Source organism: Rhinoraja longicauda, chromosome 4 (assembly GCF_053455715.1).
Source record: "Rhinoraja longicauda isolate Sanriku21f chromosome 4, sRhiLon1.1, whole genome shotgun sequence".
In the NCBI taxonomy this organism is placed as follows: domain Eukaryota; kingdom Metazoa; phylum Chordata; class Chondrichthyes; order Rajiformes; family Arhynchobatidae; genus Rhinoraja; species Rhinoraja longicauda.
The window spans coordinates 31,614,931-31,631,067 of NC_135956.1; the positions used below are offsets into that span (position 1 = coordinate 31,614,931).

At 38.8% G+C, this 16,137-nt stretch overlaps 1 protein-coding gene across 1 annotated transcript in view; it reads right to left on the minus strand.

Moving 5' to 3' along the window:
• The window catches only part of cyp7b1 (cytochrome P450, family 7, subfamily B, polypeptide 1), a 178,207-nt gene that overhangs the window by 31,317 nt on the left and 130,753 nt on the right, over positions 1 to 16,137 (minus strand). The window contains exons 2-4 of the mRNA XM_078397462.1: positions 9,442 to 9,575; positions 3,854 to 4,444; positions 1,936 to 2,142 (exon numbers count right to left, since the gene is read on the minus strand). Of these exons, the coding sequence (XP_078253588.1) occupies positions 1,936 to 2,142; positions 3,854 to 4,444; positions 9,442 to 9,575 (932 nt within the window). The remainder of the gene's footprint in view (positions 1 to 1,935; positions 2,143 to 3,853; positions 4,445 to 9,441; positions 9,576 to 16,137) is intronic.

Genomic DNA, 16,137 nt, shown 5'->3' on the forward strand with positions numbered 1-16,137 from the left:
TAGGTAACTACACAACATCCCCCCTCCCCTTCTTCCCCCACCCACCTTTCTTCATCCCTCCTCTCTTCCCTGTGGCCCGCCTGGGCCTGCGCCTATTTTGCCCCTTCCCTTCCATCTACATTCCTTGCCCACAACCTGCTGAAGGGTCCCGACCAAATACCTATCTACGTTCTCCAGAAATGCTGCATGACTCGCTGAGTTACTCCTGCACTTTGCATCTTTATTTATATATGGATAAGACCAGATCCCAAAGTATATCAATGGAAATCAAAAAACAGCAGTTGCTGGAAATTTGAAATAAAAATAAAAATTGCTGGAAACACTCAGATCTCTGACCCTTCAACAGAATTAGGGGAGAGGGAAAAACAAGTTGGTTTGCAGTAGCAGAGAATAGTCACTCCTTCAATGTAAACAACATTGCTTTTCTTTCTTTCCCAGTTCTAACGAAAGGTCCTGTTTCTCTTTCCATGGACTCTGTCTGAACTACTGTGCATTCCCAGCATTTTCGGTTTTCATCGCCAAAATAGCAAATGTACAGAATAAAGTATTTGTAGTGAAGAGAGAATCATTTGCTTGGATATCCTGCTCACTGCAAATATATGTCATGTAGCATCTTATTTCCACTCAAACAAACAGTTAGGAAATTAGTTCAATTTCTCAAACTTAGGACTGTGATTTTTGTAAGTGCAATGTTGCACTTAAGTAGCAGCCTTGATTTATTTTCAATTGTGGAGTGGCGTTTTAATTCAAAAGTTTCTGAAAGATAAAAGTGCAACGAGATTGACACTTTGAAACATGAAGGGTATCAGAAAATGTTACATTGATAGGTTACTGGATTTAGTAACCCCACAATATCAAGATATCCAGAAGTCAGCCTCTATTACAATGCTTTTGAGTGTCCCAATTCTAAAATGCTGGGCATTTGAAATTACGCTGCTTCCTGAAGCAAACGTGAAACTGGTGTCAGATAAGGTGCGATTGCTGTTCTCAAATGAGATCATGCATTTCCTTAGAGGATTTTTTTCCGTTTTGCTGACTCCCAAGATTAAAAGGATCATATGTCTTCATTTCTCATCCCAAAATGGATGTCAGATCCAATATAAAGATTTAACACATTGTGTACTGGATGGTTTTAACTTAGATTGTGCTTCATTATAATCGAGCTGTTTTTTCAAAAAAATCGAGTCATCATCCAAAAAGTTAGCAATTATTAGAATGAAAATTAAAATAGCAAAAACAAATGAAATAACAACTGAAGGAATAGGCTTTGCAGATACTAATTCTATATAAGATTCAAAACATTAACTTGTTTTCATGATTTTTATAAAGTATTACATTTCTTTTAAAAAATGATCAATTATGGCCGTTATAAACTTAAGCAGTACTTAAAAAAATGAATTCATTAAACATGATTAATGAAATCTTTTAATCAGGACTCGTGATTCAATTTGTAGGCAGCATTATGCGGTGAGGAACTTTGAACCTGAAATGTTCCCAATTAATTTTGGCTTATTAAAAGAACAGTTAATTTAACACTAGTTTGCTACATGAAGACCAAGTGAAGTCTTTCAAAATTGTATTAAAAAATAAATAACATTTTAATGAACTGCTACAGTTATCAACCGGAAAGAAAAGTTTAACCAGTCACTTGATTGCGAATCTGTCATTAATTAAGCAGTCTCACACCCACAGCGTTGAGCTGCTTTAAAAGAGAGAATTAGGGTCAACACTTTTAGAGCCCAAGTTCTGTCTTGCATTCACTAGCAGAGTAGGATCACAGAACCCACTGATGTGTACAAGTAATTAAACTGTCTCCGCTGTATGTGAGAACATGCATAATCTATGATTGGTGAAAACGGCCCTCTATTGTGAGCTCCACATTTTTCAAGCAGCACTGCACTTGCCATTTCCCCTTTCCAAATTAAAATGAGTTACCTAGGGTCACCATGCAGTCTAAATTGTCTTTGCTGAGGTTGATGTTGAAGTCAGCGCTTGGTCGTTGACTTGCTGCCAGTAACACATGGTCAATTTCAGCACGCACGGCAGCAAGGGCTTCTGGGTTCTTCACAAGATAATACAGGGCCCAGAATACAGCTGGAACTGTGTTTCCAACAGCAGCCCACAGGAAGGCAAAATGATGTGCTGTGAGAAAATAAGTGAAAAGGAAGATTAATAGCATTTATTACACTGATTAGATTTGCAGTGTGCTAATTAAAAGATGTTAGGACAAAGACCCAGCCAAGGATCAGTGAATGCTAATGAGGACCAATAGGCTTCTGAAGTCTAATTTTCTGCTTAATGAGGACAGTTTCAAAGTAATGTTACATTGAAGGCGGGAGGGATAAATGTAGCTCTGTTAAATCTGCCTCATTATCAGCTATAAGTGCCTTGTTTTACCACATCAGCAAAAAGTTGAATTCAATTATCTCAGAAGGCTTTTGCAGGCTAAAAATATTACAATATCAACTCACTCCAAATATTATAAAAAACATTCAAGGTCACACAATTATCTTCTAAACGTAAAATGTTATTTTTTTTTAGCTTTAACCTAAATTTTAAAATGTTTGCCATTTTCTGTATTTGTCATTAATATTGAGTGGGATATGCACCTTAAATTTATTTTCCTTCAGTGTAAAAAATTCTGGTTAATAATTTGAGTCATAAATGGATAGATTCTTTTACAGATATGCTATCCTCTCCTGATTGTTTGTGTGTCTGAATAATACAATGGATCTGGGTACTTGAAGAAAAGGTTCTCCTCCAAAATGCACACAAATGCACCCCTCCAAATGCAGGGCCAAACAAAAACCTCACACATATGAATCTTTTCTTTTCCGTTAGCTTTTCCACTGTCTAGACACCTTATTGCCTCTCTTTCCTCGTTATGATTTTCACCTGGTTAACTGACAAGCCAGCCCAGAATAAATGTAAATGCACAGCATGTCAAACCATAGCCCAGCTGTGAATTGGGGCTGAGGTCCTAGTATGTTTAGTTATACAGTGCGGAAACAGGCCCTTTGGCCCACCAAGTCTGCGCCGACCAGCAAATCCTGCACATTAACACTACACACACTCAGGACAATTTACATTTATGCCAAGCCGATTAACCTACAAACCTGTACGTCTTTGCAGTGTGGGAGGAAACCGAAGTTTTCGGAGAAAACCCACGCGGTCACGGGGAGAATGTACAAACTGCGTACAGACAGCATCCATAGTCGGGATCGAACCCGGGTCTCTGGCGCTGCAAGCTCTGTAAGGCAGCAACTTTACCGCTGCGCCACCGTGCTGCCCTGTATGTAAAATATTAACACTGGAGAGAAGGGTGTGGAGGAGGATATGCAGAATATGCTTACACCAACACAGACCAACTGTGGACTGAGAAGAGTTCAGGGTGTTGAGACAGGTCAGGGTGGATAAGGGGACAAGGTCGCCAGTCCACAACACCAATGCTGGAGCCCTACTGTGTGTCATTATTACCTCTGGAAAATCTGTCCCACTGTGGGATTCTCATTTTCAACATTAGGAACCTTATTATCTCTCTGAGAGAAATTGCTGAATTATGAAATATTCTGCTGTGCACTGATTAGTCTGTGAAGATTCATTCCCAGGACCAATAATGTTTTAGAAAAGTTACTTGTATCCATTAGACAGGAAATTTAATGTTGGATTTCAACAGCAAAGGCACTGCATTCAAATTCACTTTGACAATGATTCCAACAAAATGTGGAGCCATAATTCTTATCAAGCATGTTTTCTATATAATCTGAAGACTTTCACAAGGCATTTTAGGGGTTTGTTGGTAAATTTGGAGACTCAGAGCTGAAAGAACAGTTTTGTTCATCTCTTTCCTTACCTGCTTTTTGATCATCCTGAAGATATGAATAACTGTCAAGCAAGTCCTTTCTGGCTTGTATTAATTTTGCTAGGTTTAGCCGTTGATCCAATTCCTTTGATGTAAAATAACTAACAAGCTCCTTGCGAATTCTTTTTGTATTGCCGAGAAGTTCAATGGGAATCCTTGCAACTAGGTAGGGAAAATTGTTGTCAAACTGAACAAACTTCTCCTTTAGTTCAGTAATTCGTTTTTGTTCATTCGTTGGAGCACTTCCATACAGAGATACGTAGGTTGCTTCAATGATAATACGGCAGCAAAAGTCATACATGCAATCGATTTTCCATTCTGCTGATCTCATCTGTTCACGTCTCAGAATGTTCTTAAGATTTTCTGTTGTGCTTCTATGTAAAATATTTAACTCATCCCCCAGCAAGTGGGAAAACAACTTGTGTATCTCTTCATTGGATACTGGAATCCTGGGGTCATTTAATGGAGGGTGACCAAAAACTTTTGCTGACAGCATTGTTGAAAATTCTTCAAAATCTAATTGCTTGTTAAGATGAACAAACTGGTGAAGGAATGGATCTAAAATAAATGTGATGTATTTGCCTATAAGAAATAAAACAAAAACTGTAAACATGCTGAAGCTTTAGGGGACATCTCTTTACATATCTCACATACAGTTCTCTCGAATGACGCTGTAAATTCAATTATTTTGTTTGGTTTAGCTTAGTTTAGAGATACAGCATGGAAACAGGCCCTTCAGCCCACAAATTCCAGGCCGATAGGTGATCACCTACTCACACAAGTTCTGTCCTACACACTAGGGACACTACAAACCTGCACATCTTTGGAATATAGGAGGAAACTGAAGCACCCAGAGAAAACCCACGCAGTCACAGGGAGAACGTACAAACTCCATACAGACAGCACCTGTAGTTAGGATCAAACCCGGAACTTTGGAGCTACAAGGCAGCAACTCTACTGCTGCACCACATTGATGATATTGTATCTTGAATGAATTTTACCCACACCATCATTCCAAAATAACGATCCATCCGTGCCAGAAACAGTTGATTCACTTTGTAAATGTAAACAGGCAACAATATACAGCAGGAACCATTGAGTAAGAATCCTGTGCACTTTGCCTTCTGCATGCCTGATGCTATACAATAAAGCTGTGCCCATTGTTGTTCAAACGACCTGTACTCCAACAGTTTCTCTTGCTATGTGTCAGTCATTTCAGATTGTCGTCAACAGGATGCGATTAATGCTGTGCATCTTCTCTCTAAAGCTATCTATTATCATATCATATCATATCATATATATACAGCCGGAAACAGGCCTTTTCGGCCCTCCAAGTCCGTGCCGCCCAGTGATCCCCGCACATTAACACTATCCTACACCCACTAGGGACAATTTTTACATTTACCCAGCCAATTAACCTACATACCTGTACGTCTTTGGAGTGTGGGAGGAAACCGAAGATCTCGGAGAAAACCCACGCAGGTCACGGGGAGAACGTACAAACTCCTTACAGTGCAGCACCCGTAGTCAGGATCAAACCTGAGTCTCCGGCGCTGCATTCGCTGTTGGCAACTTTTGACGTAGTTGGAATTATCTTCCTGGCCAACAACTCTCCACCCTCATCTGGCTGAGTGATACTACACTACACTCAGCTGGTCCCATTCTTACACTTCTAAAGATATCAAGAGAATCACAAGCAATGGCTTTCCTTTCCACGCTGGCATCTTTACCACAGATGCCCCTCAACTATTTATTCTTGGCTCCCCTATTTCTCATATGCCATGCTCTCACCAATATCTTTCAGAGGACAGGCATCAATTCCCACCTGAACCTTGTGATATGGTATCTCACCATCACCTTCCCTGACCTCTTCATGGTCTTTAATTGGCGGACTTTGTAATGCCCAAGCAAAGATTTTCTCCAGTGTTGCCAGGACCCAGGACCCCTGCCCAAAATTCCTCCTTTATTCCCCCATCATCTTGATACATAGTCTGAGTCTTGCTCCCTTGGCATGTCCTAGACTCCAGGGATAAATGCTGAATCAGTCAAGTCATTCTGCCACTTAACTTCCCTGGTCCTAGCAACCATGAAGGACTTGAGGAAACTGGTGATGATATGGATGGCAGCAGGGCCCCCTGTGGCACACTGAGGTTGCCACGTAATGGGAACAGCCCCTAAGGCTTTGAAGTAGGCAAAGCATTGCTCCAAGCATTGCTAAGTTGCAAAGGTGCGAATCACTCAATAACTTTCAAACCAACTCGAACAATACAAATAATAAGAAAACTATGAAATCATGCTAAATAAGTTAAAGCTATTACTTTTTTTAAATGAAAAATTTACTTTCATCTTCATTTGCCTCGCACTCACTGTCCTACATTCTCCTTAGAAATCCCAAGGGGCTCTGACCTGCACCACAGATGATTCCCCAATGCAAATCCTGGACATCCTCTGCAAAACAGGGCTTCGCCAGGCAGTTATACTCTGCCACAACCTCCCTGGACCCCCTCCCCCCACCCTCACCCCGAAACCATCCCCTAGTTCATGTCATTAAGAATCAAATAGTAGAGTGAGTTGACTGATTCATTGTCCCAAATCCATCAGCAGGTCTGGGCCTTAGTACTATTTAAATGGCTAAATGCCAGCTGGTAGATTCAAGAGCCAGTGAGATCCGGCCTGATATTGAATGATAGTAGTCCTGAACTATTGTCTACCTCATTGGTAACGCTTGGCCTATCTTTGATCGGACTTTACTGGCTTTACCTTGCACAAAACGTTATTCCCTTATCGTGTATCTACAGTATACACTGTAAATGGCTTGATTGTAATCATGTATTGTCTTTCCGCTGACTGGAGGGCACGCAACAAATGCTTTTCACTGTACCTCGGTACACGTGACAATAAACTAAACCAAAGTAAATATTGAGAATGCCAAACCTATCATTTCCAATCTCCGGTACAAATCCTCTTCTGTCACTTTCAAATTCATTCTCCTTGTTAGCAACTAATGAAACAATGTTTGGCACTTTGACATTGCATATTTGAATTAGAGAGGCACATTAGATCACATATCTATGTCATCACTAAGAGTATTTATTTCAGTGGCATTCCTCAAATGATCTCACTGCTTCAAACTCATTTACTTCGGGAATTGTCTTTAATGCTGTTACTACCTTTAGACTTCACTGGATATCTGCATAAACCAGAGTTCATCCAAAACTTCTTGTGACTCAGAATAAATCTTGTTCACCTATTCTCCTATGACCTAGAGTTTCTCCAATTGATCAATATCTCAGTTTAAAAATTTTCATATGTGCTTTCACACATTAAACCTATGTCCTCTAGTTCTCAATTCCCCTACTTTGGGCAAAAGACTGTGCATTTACCCTATCCATTCCTCTTATGATCTTATACACCTCTATAGGATCACCCATCCTTCTGTGCTCCAAGGGATAAAGTTCTAGTCTGTACGAACTCCCCCTATAGCTCAGGCCCTCGGGTCCTGACAACATCATCATAAATCACGGCTGCCTACCTTCCAGCTTAAAAACATCTCTCCTATAACAGGGTGGCCAAGACGGAACACAACACTTTAAACATGGCATCACCAATGTCATGTAAACTATAATATGATCTCCCAACTCCTATACTCAATACTCTTACTGTCTGACTCACATAGGCTGAAATCTTATGCCGCATAATGGGATGAAAAAATAATTACACGTTGCATTGCCAGTGGAGATGCTCAAAAAGCTGCATTGAACCTATGTACTTTTCCAGAAGCAAAGCCCCTCAGTTTCTGGTGGAATACCTGTTCCTCAGCAACTAAATCACTGTATTGAGAACATTTGCTGCATAATGGGTAGGGGTGGTTTGTAAACCCGTGGCCAGATGCAAGTGGTAAAATTCTTCTTGATATTAGTGAACTTTCCACCGCAAGCTCAGCTGACACTAGCAAAATCCATGAGTTAGGATTATAGCCTCCACCAGGCTAAACATCATGGTGGAACCTGGTCATGTCAAATGAACTCAGGTGTACTGGGATCTTAGTGAACATCTGTAGTTCTAAGTCAGGGAAATGGTTTCAAATTCCTTAGAAAAGGAAAAGATTTTCTTAGAAGTTTAAATGATCACGCTTCTTATACGTGATGAAAAAGAGCATGACTAGAATCAAGGCAGCCTACTCTCCCCCCCCCCCCCCCCCCCCATGACAGTCAAGACAGCTGATTTACTATTGGCATGAAGAAGGCAATCACTGTAGGTTTGCATGAAATACAAATTATACCTGCCTACTTCAGGAAATTGAGGTACTCCTACAATGCTCCCACGAAGTCTGGTGGGATAAGCTCTGGAGAACAACAGAGGGGGTGATAATAGAGTGGATCTTGGTATGGGACCCAAAATTTATTTGGCTCCGTGATGTTTAAGTAAAAAATATTTTAAAAGTGTGGTGTATGCTTTTAACATAAAAAGAAGAATTCAAGCAAATATTAATATTTGAATCTAGGTCAGTCAATTTTTGTGGTGCAAATATTAAAATAGAAAAATAAAAAAATCTCCTGAAATAGGTCAATTGTTTTCTATCACCTGCAGTAATCTCCAAATGCATGTTGTATACATCAGCTGAAAGCAATTTATCCTTTCTGGTAATTATTCCTTGTATCTAGTGGGACAAAGGTATGAGAAATATAAAACCTTTCTGGTAGATGTATTGAACAAGGTAGATTTTTTTTTGTAGTGAAACACAGCATTTATGTAATCACTGTCTAATTAGAGAGATTTTGCTGAACTGTTGACAATGATGTACAGTATTGCTTCACTGGAATGACGTTTAGGGAAAACGATTCTGCTGCACCACCACACAATACCAATTAGAGAACTATTTTCTGCGACAGGTCAGAAATTTACATTGTTCTTGCAGAAAGATGTGCTTTTTAATTTCTTTATTAAGATGACATTCATGTCGCTTGCAACTCTTCCGCACGACAATCATTTGCTCGTCATGTTGAAAACTGCAATCAGCGAAATCGCATTCCCGAGACACCGCCTTGCTAGAACTCCGACCATCGTTTTGTGCTTCCAAATGAACTGGTTTAATGTTCCCCCCAAGTTTTTTGACAAGTTCTTTTTAAGAGAGAAAATAAACAATGCACAAAAATCTTAGCATAATCAACACAATTTTTTAACAATCAAAATGGTTAGGTATGGAATGGAAATATTATGAGTTTAATTTGCAAAACTAACCTTAAAATGTCTAGGAAGGAACTGCAGATGCTGGTTTAAACCAAAGATAGACACAAAAACTGAAGTAACTCAGCGGGACAGGCAGCATCTCTGGAGAGAAAGAATGGGTGACGTTTTGGGTCGAGACCCTTCTTCAGACCTTAAAATGTCCTTCTCCCCTTTTATGCTTGGGAGTGCTATTTTCTGAAGAAAACATTTACTGCCATTTCTATAAATGAAACATTTACTAGAAAATTTGGGGTTCATATAGATAGACCACAACTAAATTATTGTATATTACTTTAACACAGCGTTATTATTTTAATCGTCAGTTGGATGCATTCTATTAGAAAACTCACCTGCCATATAAACCGTGAAGACATCTCCCCATTTCTTCTGGCAAGAAACAATAAATCCTGAAGAATTCTGACCAAACTCTATTGCTTTTCCAATAAATGGAATCCAGCCTTGTTCTAATGGTGGCTCTCCGGGTCTATATTGAAAAAAAAGCAAGATACAGAGTTTTCTTAAATTAAAATTTGCAGAATACAGCAGTGAAGTTTTGCTGCAATACATAACTAGACAAATATTTTTGATTACTATCTTACTATCAGTGATTTGTAACATTCAGTGTAATAATTGCACACTAAGTACCACCCAACAGATTACTGTCACACTCAATTTAAATTTATTTTAACTACATTAAAGTAATAAAATTAAATGTTATCAATAGATTCACCAAAGGTGGAATTGATCAAAGTCTGAAACCATCAAATTATATTTCCGCTAAGCAAGGTAGAGCATTCATATTATAGGCCACCACATAAAATACTGAAAATATCATATATATATATATATATATATATAAATTCCTCATGAACGACATTAAATCTGTCACTACCATGGAACAGGCACGATATCCATGCACTACTTCCACAGTTTTACAAAACTGAAATTATATGTATTTGATACAATTTGTATGAAAATGTAGGTATAGTTCATATAGAAAAATTGTTTTTGCAATTTTAATGTGGCACCTTATATGTTGTTATTGCTTCTCACAACAACAGTATAGTTATGGAAGTACCGCTTCCATTTTTAAACAATCCTTTCCTATGGACAAAATAGCTTTTGCCAGATTTGCAACATTTTCCAAATGCGGGTTATCACATATTTGCTATAATGCACCAGCTAAGTAGCTGGTCTGAAAACTACAGAAACAAATGCCTGTACTGAATTTACATTAAATGCCTGCATCTACTGGATGCAGCAAAAGTAAAACAAAATGATGTAAAGTCGAATATCCTCCAGTTAAGAATTAAATAGTAATTACAAAACATCCTTTGTTAACAATTAAGTAATCCTATATAAAAAAGCTGGTATGACTTAGAAAGACAAATTGAATATCAGCATGAGCACAAAGATAATTACACAATAGCATTTTGTCTATTTTTTAAATTAAAATCACAAATACCAATTTACCTTTAGCTGCAGATAAATCTATGCTTTACAGTATTTTAAGAAGGTCTTATGCTAAATACTAAATTATTATTTTAAAGTTTAGATTTTAGAAAGGCTTTGAATTTAAGCAATCCAATAAATGCAGTATTATACAGTTCCCATTATTTAACCAGGGTAAAAAATTATAATCCTTAAATCTGAAAAGCGCCCGCAAGGTTGGTTGAAATTAGATAAATAAATGAATGGGTGCAATATAGGGCTTTTTTGATCCAACCGGAGAAGAAAAAAGGAATGATTTAACATCTTAGAGGACTGTTTAATGCATTTTTATTGAATATATATAAAACAAAAGTATTCTCTCAATTGTAATTCTTAAGTCAGGTCATTTTGAAGTTATATTCAAGGAAATGTGGTGACAAAAGATTACAAATAAATGGATTAACTGATGAGGTACATTCCATATTGGAAGCAAATCAAGATGTTAATAGACTTAAAAATTGATTGAAATCTGAGAACAAAAGCAAATTAAAAAGTTAAGTTTATATTGGCATTCGGGAAAATTTTCATGCGTAGCCAATCTAAACAATATTTTTAGAAAATTCAACAATACGATATCTCATCAGCCCAGAGTTCCTTATTTAGGTTGGCATCATTTTATCTTCTGTATTCCTCACACCAGTCAAAAGGAGCATTGCAGACATAAAAAGACCGCATTTAAAACAGCTCTGTTCAAATCCTATAAAATGTATCATTTTAAATGATATTTTTGCTCTGAAATCATTCTTTTCCAATACAGCACGTAGTAACTTCACAATTTTTGTAAAGCTGCTTTACTTCACCACTTTCAGTTGTAAATATATTACTCTGATTACTGCTATTTTGAGTCGCATTTTGATATGAAAGATTTATTTCCGAGTTCACACTGCTTTTTAGAATTCTACTTTTGTTTCTGTTTCCAGATTGTGGCTGTTATGTATCTTTTCTTTCCTTTCGAAGTCTGGCGCTTTATTTTCAATGCTCATTTGCAAAAGGTAAAGCTTAACTTATCTTATCTTAACTTATTATTTAAAAGTTTAGATGTTAAAATTTTGGTAAATGTGGATACTGCATGAATCAATAACTAAAACAAGGTGCTGCAGGCTGACGATTCCTTTTTCCATGTTAATTCCTCATCCCATGCAGTCTGTAGCCTCCTGCACTGTCACAGGAGTCCCCTCGGAAGCTCCCAAAGGACTGAGGGCCTGGCTCGTCTGCTGTGGATCCGGGGAACCCTCCTGGAGTGGGTCCAAGGCTCGTCTCCTGCAAGCCCCCAAAGACCATGAACTAGAGGGTGGAGAGAGTCAGCGACGGACGCTGGACAAAGGGTCGGGAGGGAGAACTGGAGGTCTTACCTTCTGCACCCTCAAGGTCGGCTGCAGGAGGCATCCCCAAGGCACCAAGGCTGAAGGCCGGGTGAGGAGGGGGACAACAGTCTGCCGACGATCCGGATGGAGGCGATGGCTGCAACGGGCCTTTATGCCCAGCTGTAGCTGGGACCTTGAAAATGGCGCCAAAACCCTGGCGACTCTTGCATATGGACACAGTGGGCTGTTTCTCTGCATTTGGTACTTAATCAGGGATGACAATAATCTTACTGATCTGTATGCAACAGAAGAATTCCACTGTAACTTGGTACATGTGAAAATAAAAGAACCACTGAACCATCGCAAGCATGAGGAACAGCATCTAATTTTATGCCTGGGCACATTGCACTTTCAGGACTTGATATTGAATTCTACAACTTCAGATAACTTAATTTCTTGGTTTGTGTCAGTCATGCATCTGTTATATCAATTTGACTTGTTATTGTTTCCACCCTTTCCTTTCTTTTCTCCCTGGGACTGGAGGACATGAGCTTTTCCTTTTACTCAGCAATTCACAACTCCCACATTCTTTTGTCTAGCTCTTTTATCTATGTTCAAACTCTCTTGCTGTTCGCATTCACTTATTGGCTAAATAAGTTTACAGCAAATCCGCATGCTCAAAACACAAAGTGCTGTTGGAACTCAGCGGGTCAGGCAGCATCATTGGAGGATGTGGATAGGCACGTTTCAGATTGGGATCCTTCTTAAGGTCCATTTTCCTCCAGAGATGCTGCCTGGCCCGTTGATTCACATCAACACTTCGTGTTCTCGGCAAGATTTCAGCATCTGCAGTTCCTTGTGTCTACTCATCCCCATGCTCACTCCGAATGCACCTAATCAGAGACATCTGCCTCCCCACTGTCCTTGCAGCTTTACAAACTTTTGTCTCCTTTTCAGTTCTTATTAAATGTCTCTGATGTGAAACATTGATTTTGTTTCTCTTCCCACAGATGCGGCCTGACTCCTGAGATTTCCACCATTTTCTGGTTTTGTTTTAAGGAAAACAAATTAATCATATTTTGATCCTGCCAGTAATTACCAGTAATTCTGTCCTTTCTATAACCGCATTGCTAATGTGTTTCCTTAGCTTTAATCGCTAGAAGTTGATATGCAATACATAGTTTATCAGGAGTATTGTGTTATATGATGCATAATTTATTCTGCTGCTCATGTTGGTAACGTATTCATTCCATTAATCTTAATGTATACATTCCCTTAATCTTAACGCATACATTCCCTTAATCTTCGTTCCCTTAACGAAGCACAGTCGTTGTTTGTTGTGGGGTGGCCAATTGCTGTTTAGGTCAACAAAATCCTGTTTTTAAATTGCAACTACTGAAATCAACCAAAAGATACTGTTGGTGGTGAGGTCCTTGTACTTACTCTCCCTTTTTAACAAGGTAAGGCTGTACAAAAGTCAGCACGTGATACAGAGGACAATGGACATTTGTCATGTTTGGGCACAAGAATGGTATGCTTGCCTTCAGTGGTTGGGATATGTGCCATGTGCAAGAGCCACAAAGACACGAAGAATGTCTATAAGGCTTTGTTTAGGCTGCATTTGGAGTACTGTGTGCAGTATTGGTCGCTCCGTTACAGAAAGGATGTGAAGGCATTGGAGAAGGTGCAGAAGAGGTTACCAGAATGCTGCCTGGATTAGGGAGCATTTCGGTAAAAAAACTTGGATTGGTTATTCTGGAATGCCAGAGAGTGTGAGGAGACCTGGTAGAAGTATATAATATTATGAGAGGCATAGAAGGGAGAGTCAGAACCTTTTTCCCAGGGTGGAAATGTCAAAGACTAGAGAACGTAGGTGAGAGGGGCAAAATTTAAAGCAGATGCGTGGGGCACATTTGTTTTACACAGAAGGTGATGAGTGTCTGGAATGCACTGCCAGGGGTGGTGGTGGAGGCAGATATGATGGTGGTGATTAAGAGGCTTTTAGATAGGCACATAGATATGCAGGGAATGGAGGGATATAGATCGTGTGTAGGCAGATGAGTTGCTTTATCGTGACATCATGCTTGGAACAGACATTGTGGGCTGAAGAGTCTGTTCCTGTGCTGTACTGTTCTGTGTTCTAAGAATGACTGTTTAATCCAAAGTGATGTGTTCATGCCATCCAAGGCCTGTCAAATGCATTCAGAAATATTTACTGATGTTTTTGGAATGAGTTTCATAAGCCTGTACCTAGTCTGTGAAACTATAATGTGAGCACCCAGTATCTATTATTTGCTGCGTTAAATATACAAGTGGATGTGGTTTCCAAGAAATAGTATGAGTAACTCGAGTACCTGTGATGCCTGTAGGTATTTTCAATTAATAAATGTCACACTGCAACATGCAATATCTTTTATTTAATATATAGAGCCCTAAAATTATCTAATATGGCCACAGTCTTTCCATTGCCAGGAAATTTTACTACATTAAAAGACCAGGGGGAATGATAAAATATAAAAACAATGTCTCACCAGGGATACTTTAAATCACACGATTCACTACTTTCAGCAATGATGTACTCATTTTATTGAGATTTAAAATGAAGGTCACAGGTTATGACCTTTTGATCCAATTTCTGTTGGTAAGTAATTAATGTGCTCTTTGCCCATTGATGATGTCCTGCTTTGGGTGACAGGTATTAGGAAGTACCCATTCTAATTTCCAAATTAGGATTAAAAGATGAAATAGTCATGACCTCACACAAAACATTGCAAGTGATTTAAATGTAAAAACAGGCACAACTACAATTTTTCTAATCCAGTTTTCCGTGCAGATACAACAAAATGTTTTCAGAAAGTTTTTCCAATTGCTTTTTATCCCTTATCAGATTGCATGCATGATATAATCCAGCTCACTCCCCTCTGCATCTTCCCTGTTCTATTCCTCAAACTACTAGTCTCAATCTAATGTAATCATCGGGAGCCACGTTGTTGCCAGCTCACATTCCACACCCTCCTTTTGTGATCCCCTTGTTTCCCTCATTATTACAAATGACATAGAGACAGAAATGTTCTATCATCCTCCCTCCTCATCATCATTTGCTTCCTATTACTTCCCAGATCTGCAGGAAAATAGTGCAGAGTAAGCCTTGCTTCTTTCGGAATAGCAACAGAGAGATGGGTGGAAGGTATAGCTTTGTAGGGACATTAAAGTTATTAGTATCTCTGTTGATCCATCATAGCCCTGGAAGTCATAGCATAAAACATAGCATAAATGGCATAAACAGTATTCACTCAAAGCTTATGTGGTTTCTGCAGCTCTTCTGCTAATCAAATGATCAGTAGAAATTCACCTATCATCCAATTCATCAAGATCTCTTTTGTAGTAAATGTTATTGTTCAAAGCTTCCTCAGTTATACATATTGTTAGTTCATTTGTAAATGTTAAAAGTCAACATTCTGAGATTCAGCATATTTGTAAAGTATAGCAAACCATTTTAAGACACTACTTCTATAATCATTGTTGATGTTCATATCATATCATATCATATATATACAGCCGGAAACAGGCCTTTTCGGCCCTCCAAGTCCGTGCCGCCCAGCGATCCCCGTACATTAACACTATCCTACACAATTTAGGGACAATTTTTACATTTACCCAGCCAATTAACCTACATACCTGTACATCTTTGGAGTACATACATGAATAACATACACCAAATAAATTGAAAAAGAACCACTCAAATCTTGCAGTAGCTGCAGAATAAAGCACCAAATGCTCAAAACATTTATTAACTGTTACCTGCATTAACACAATTACATTTTTTTTTCACCATTTCCTTCCTTTCGAATCTCAATTTGTACTTGCAATAGGATGATGTAAGACAAGTGGAATTGAGTGGAACTTGGGATATTTGGTGAGTTTTGAACAGCAGAGGGATGTAGGAGTGGAAGTACAATGATCCCTAAAAGAGGAGTCACATAAGGTGGTGAAGGTGGCATGCTGGCCTTCATGAGTCAGGGAATTGAGTAGAGATGTTGGCACGTCATTGTAAGAAACATAGAAAATTGGTGCAGTAGGCTATTTGGCCTTTCGAGCCAGCACCACTATTCAATATGATCATGGCTGCTCATCCAAAATCAGTACCCCGTTCCAACTTTTTCCCCATATCCCATAATTCTGTTTGGCCTAAGAGCTAAATCTAACTCTCTCTTGAAAACATCCAGTGAATTGGCCTCCACTGCTTTCTGT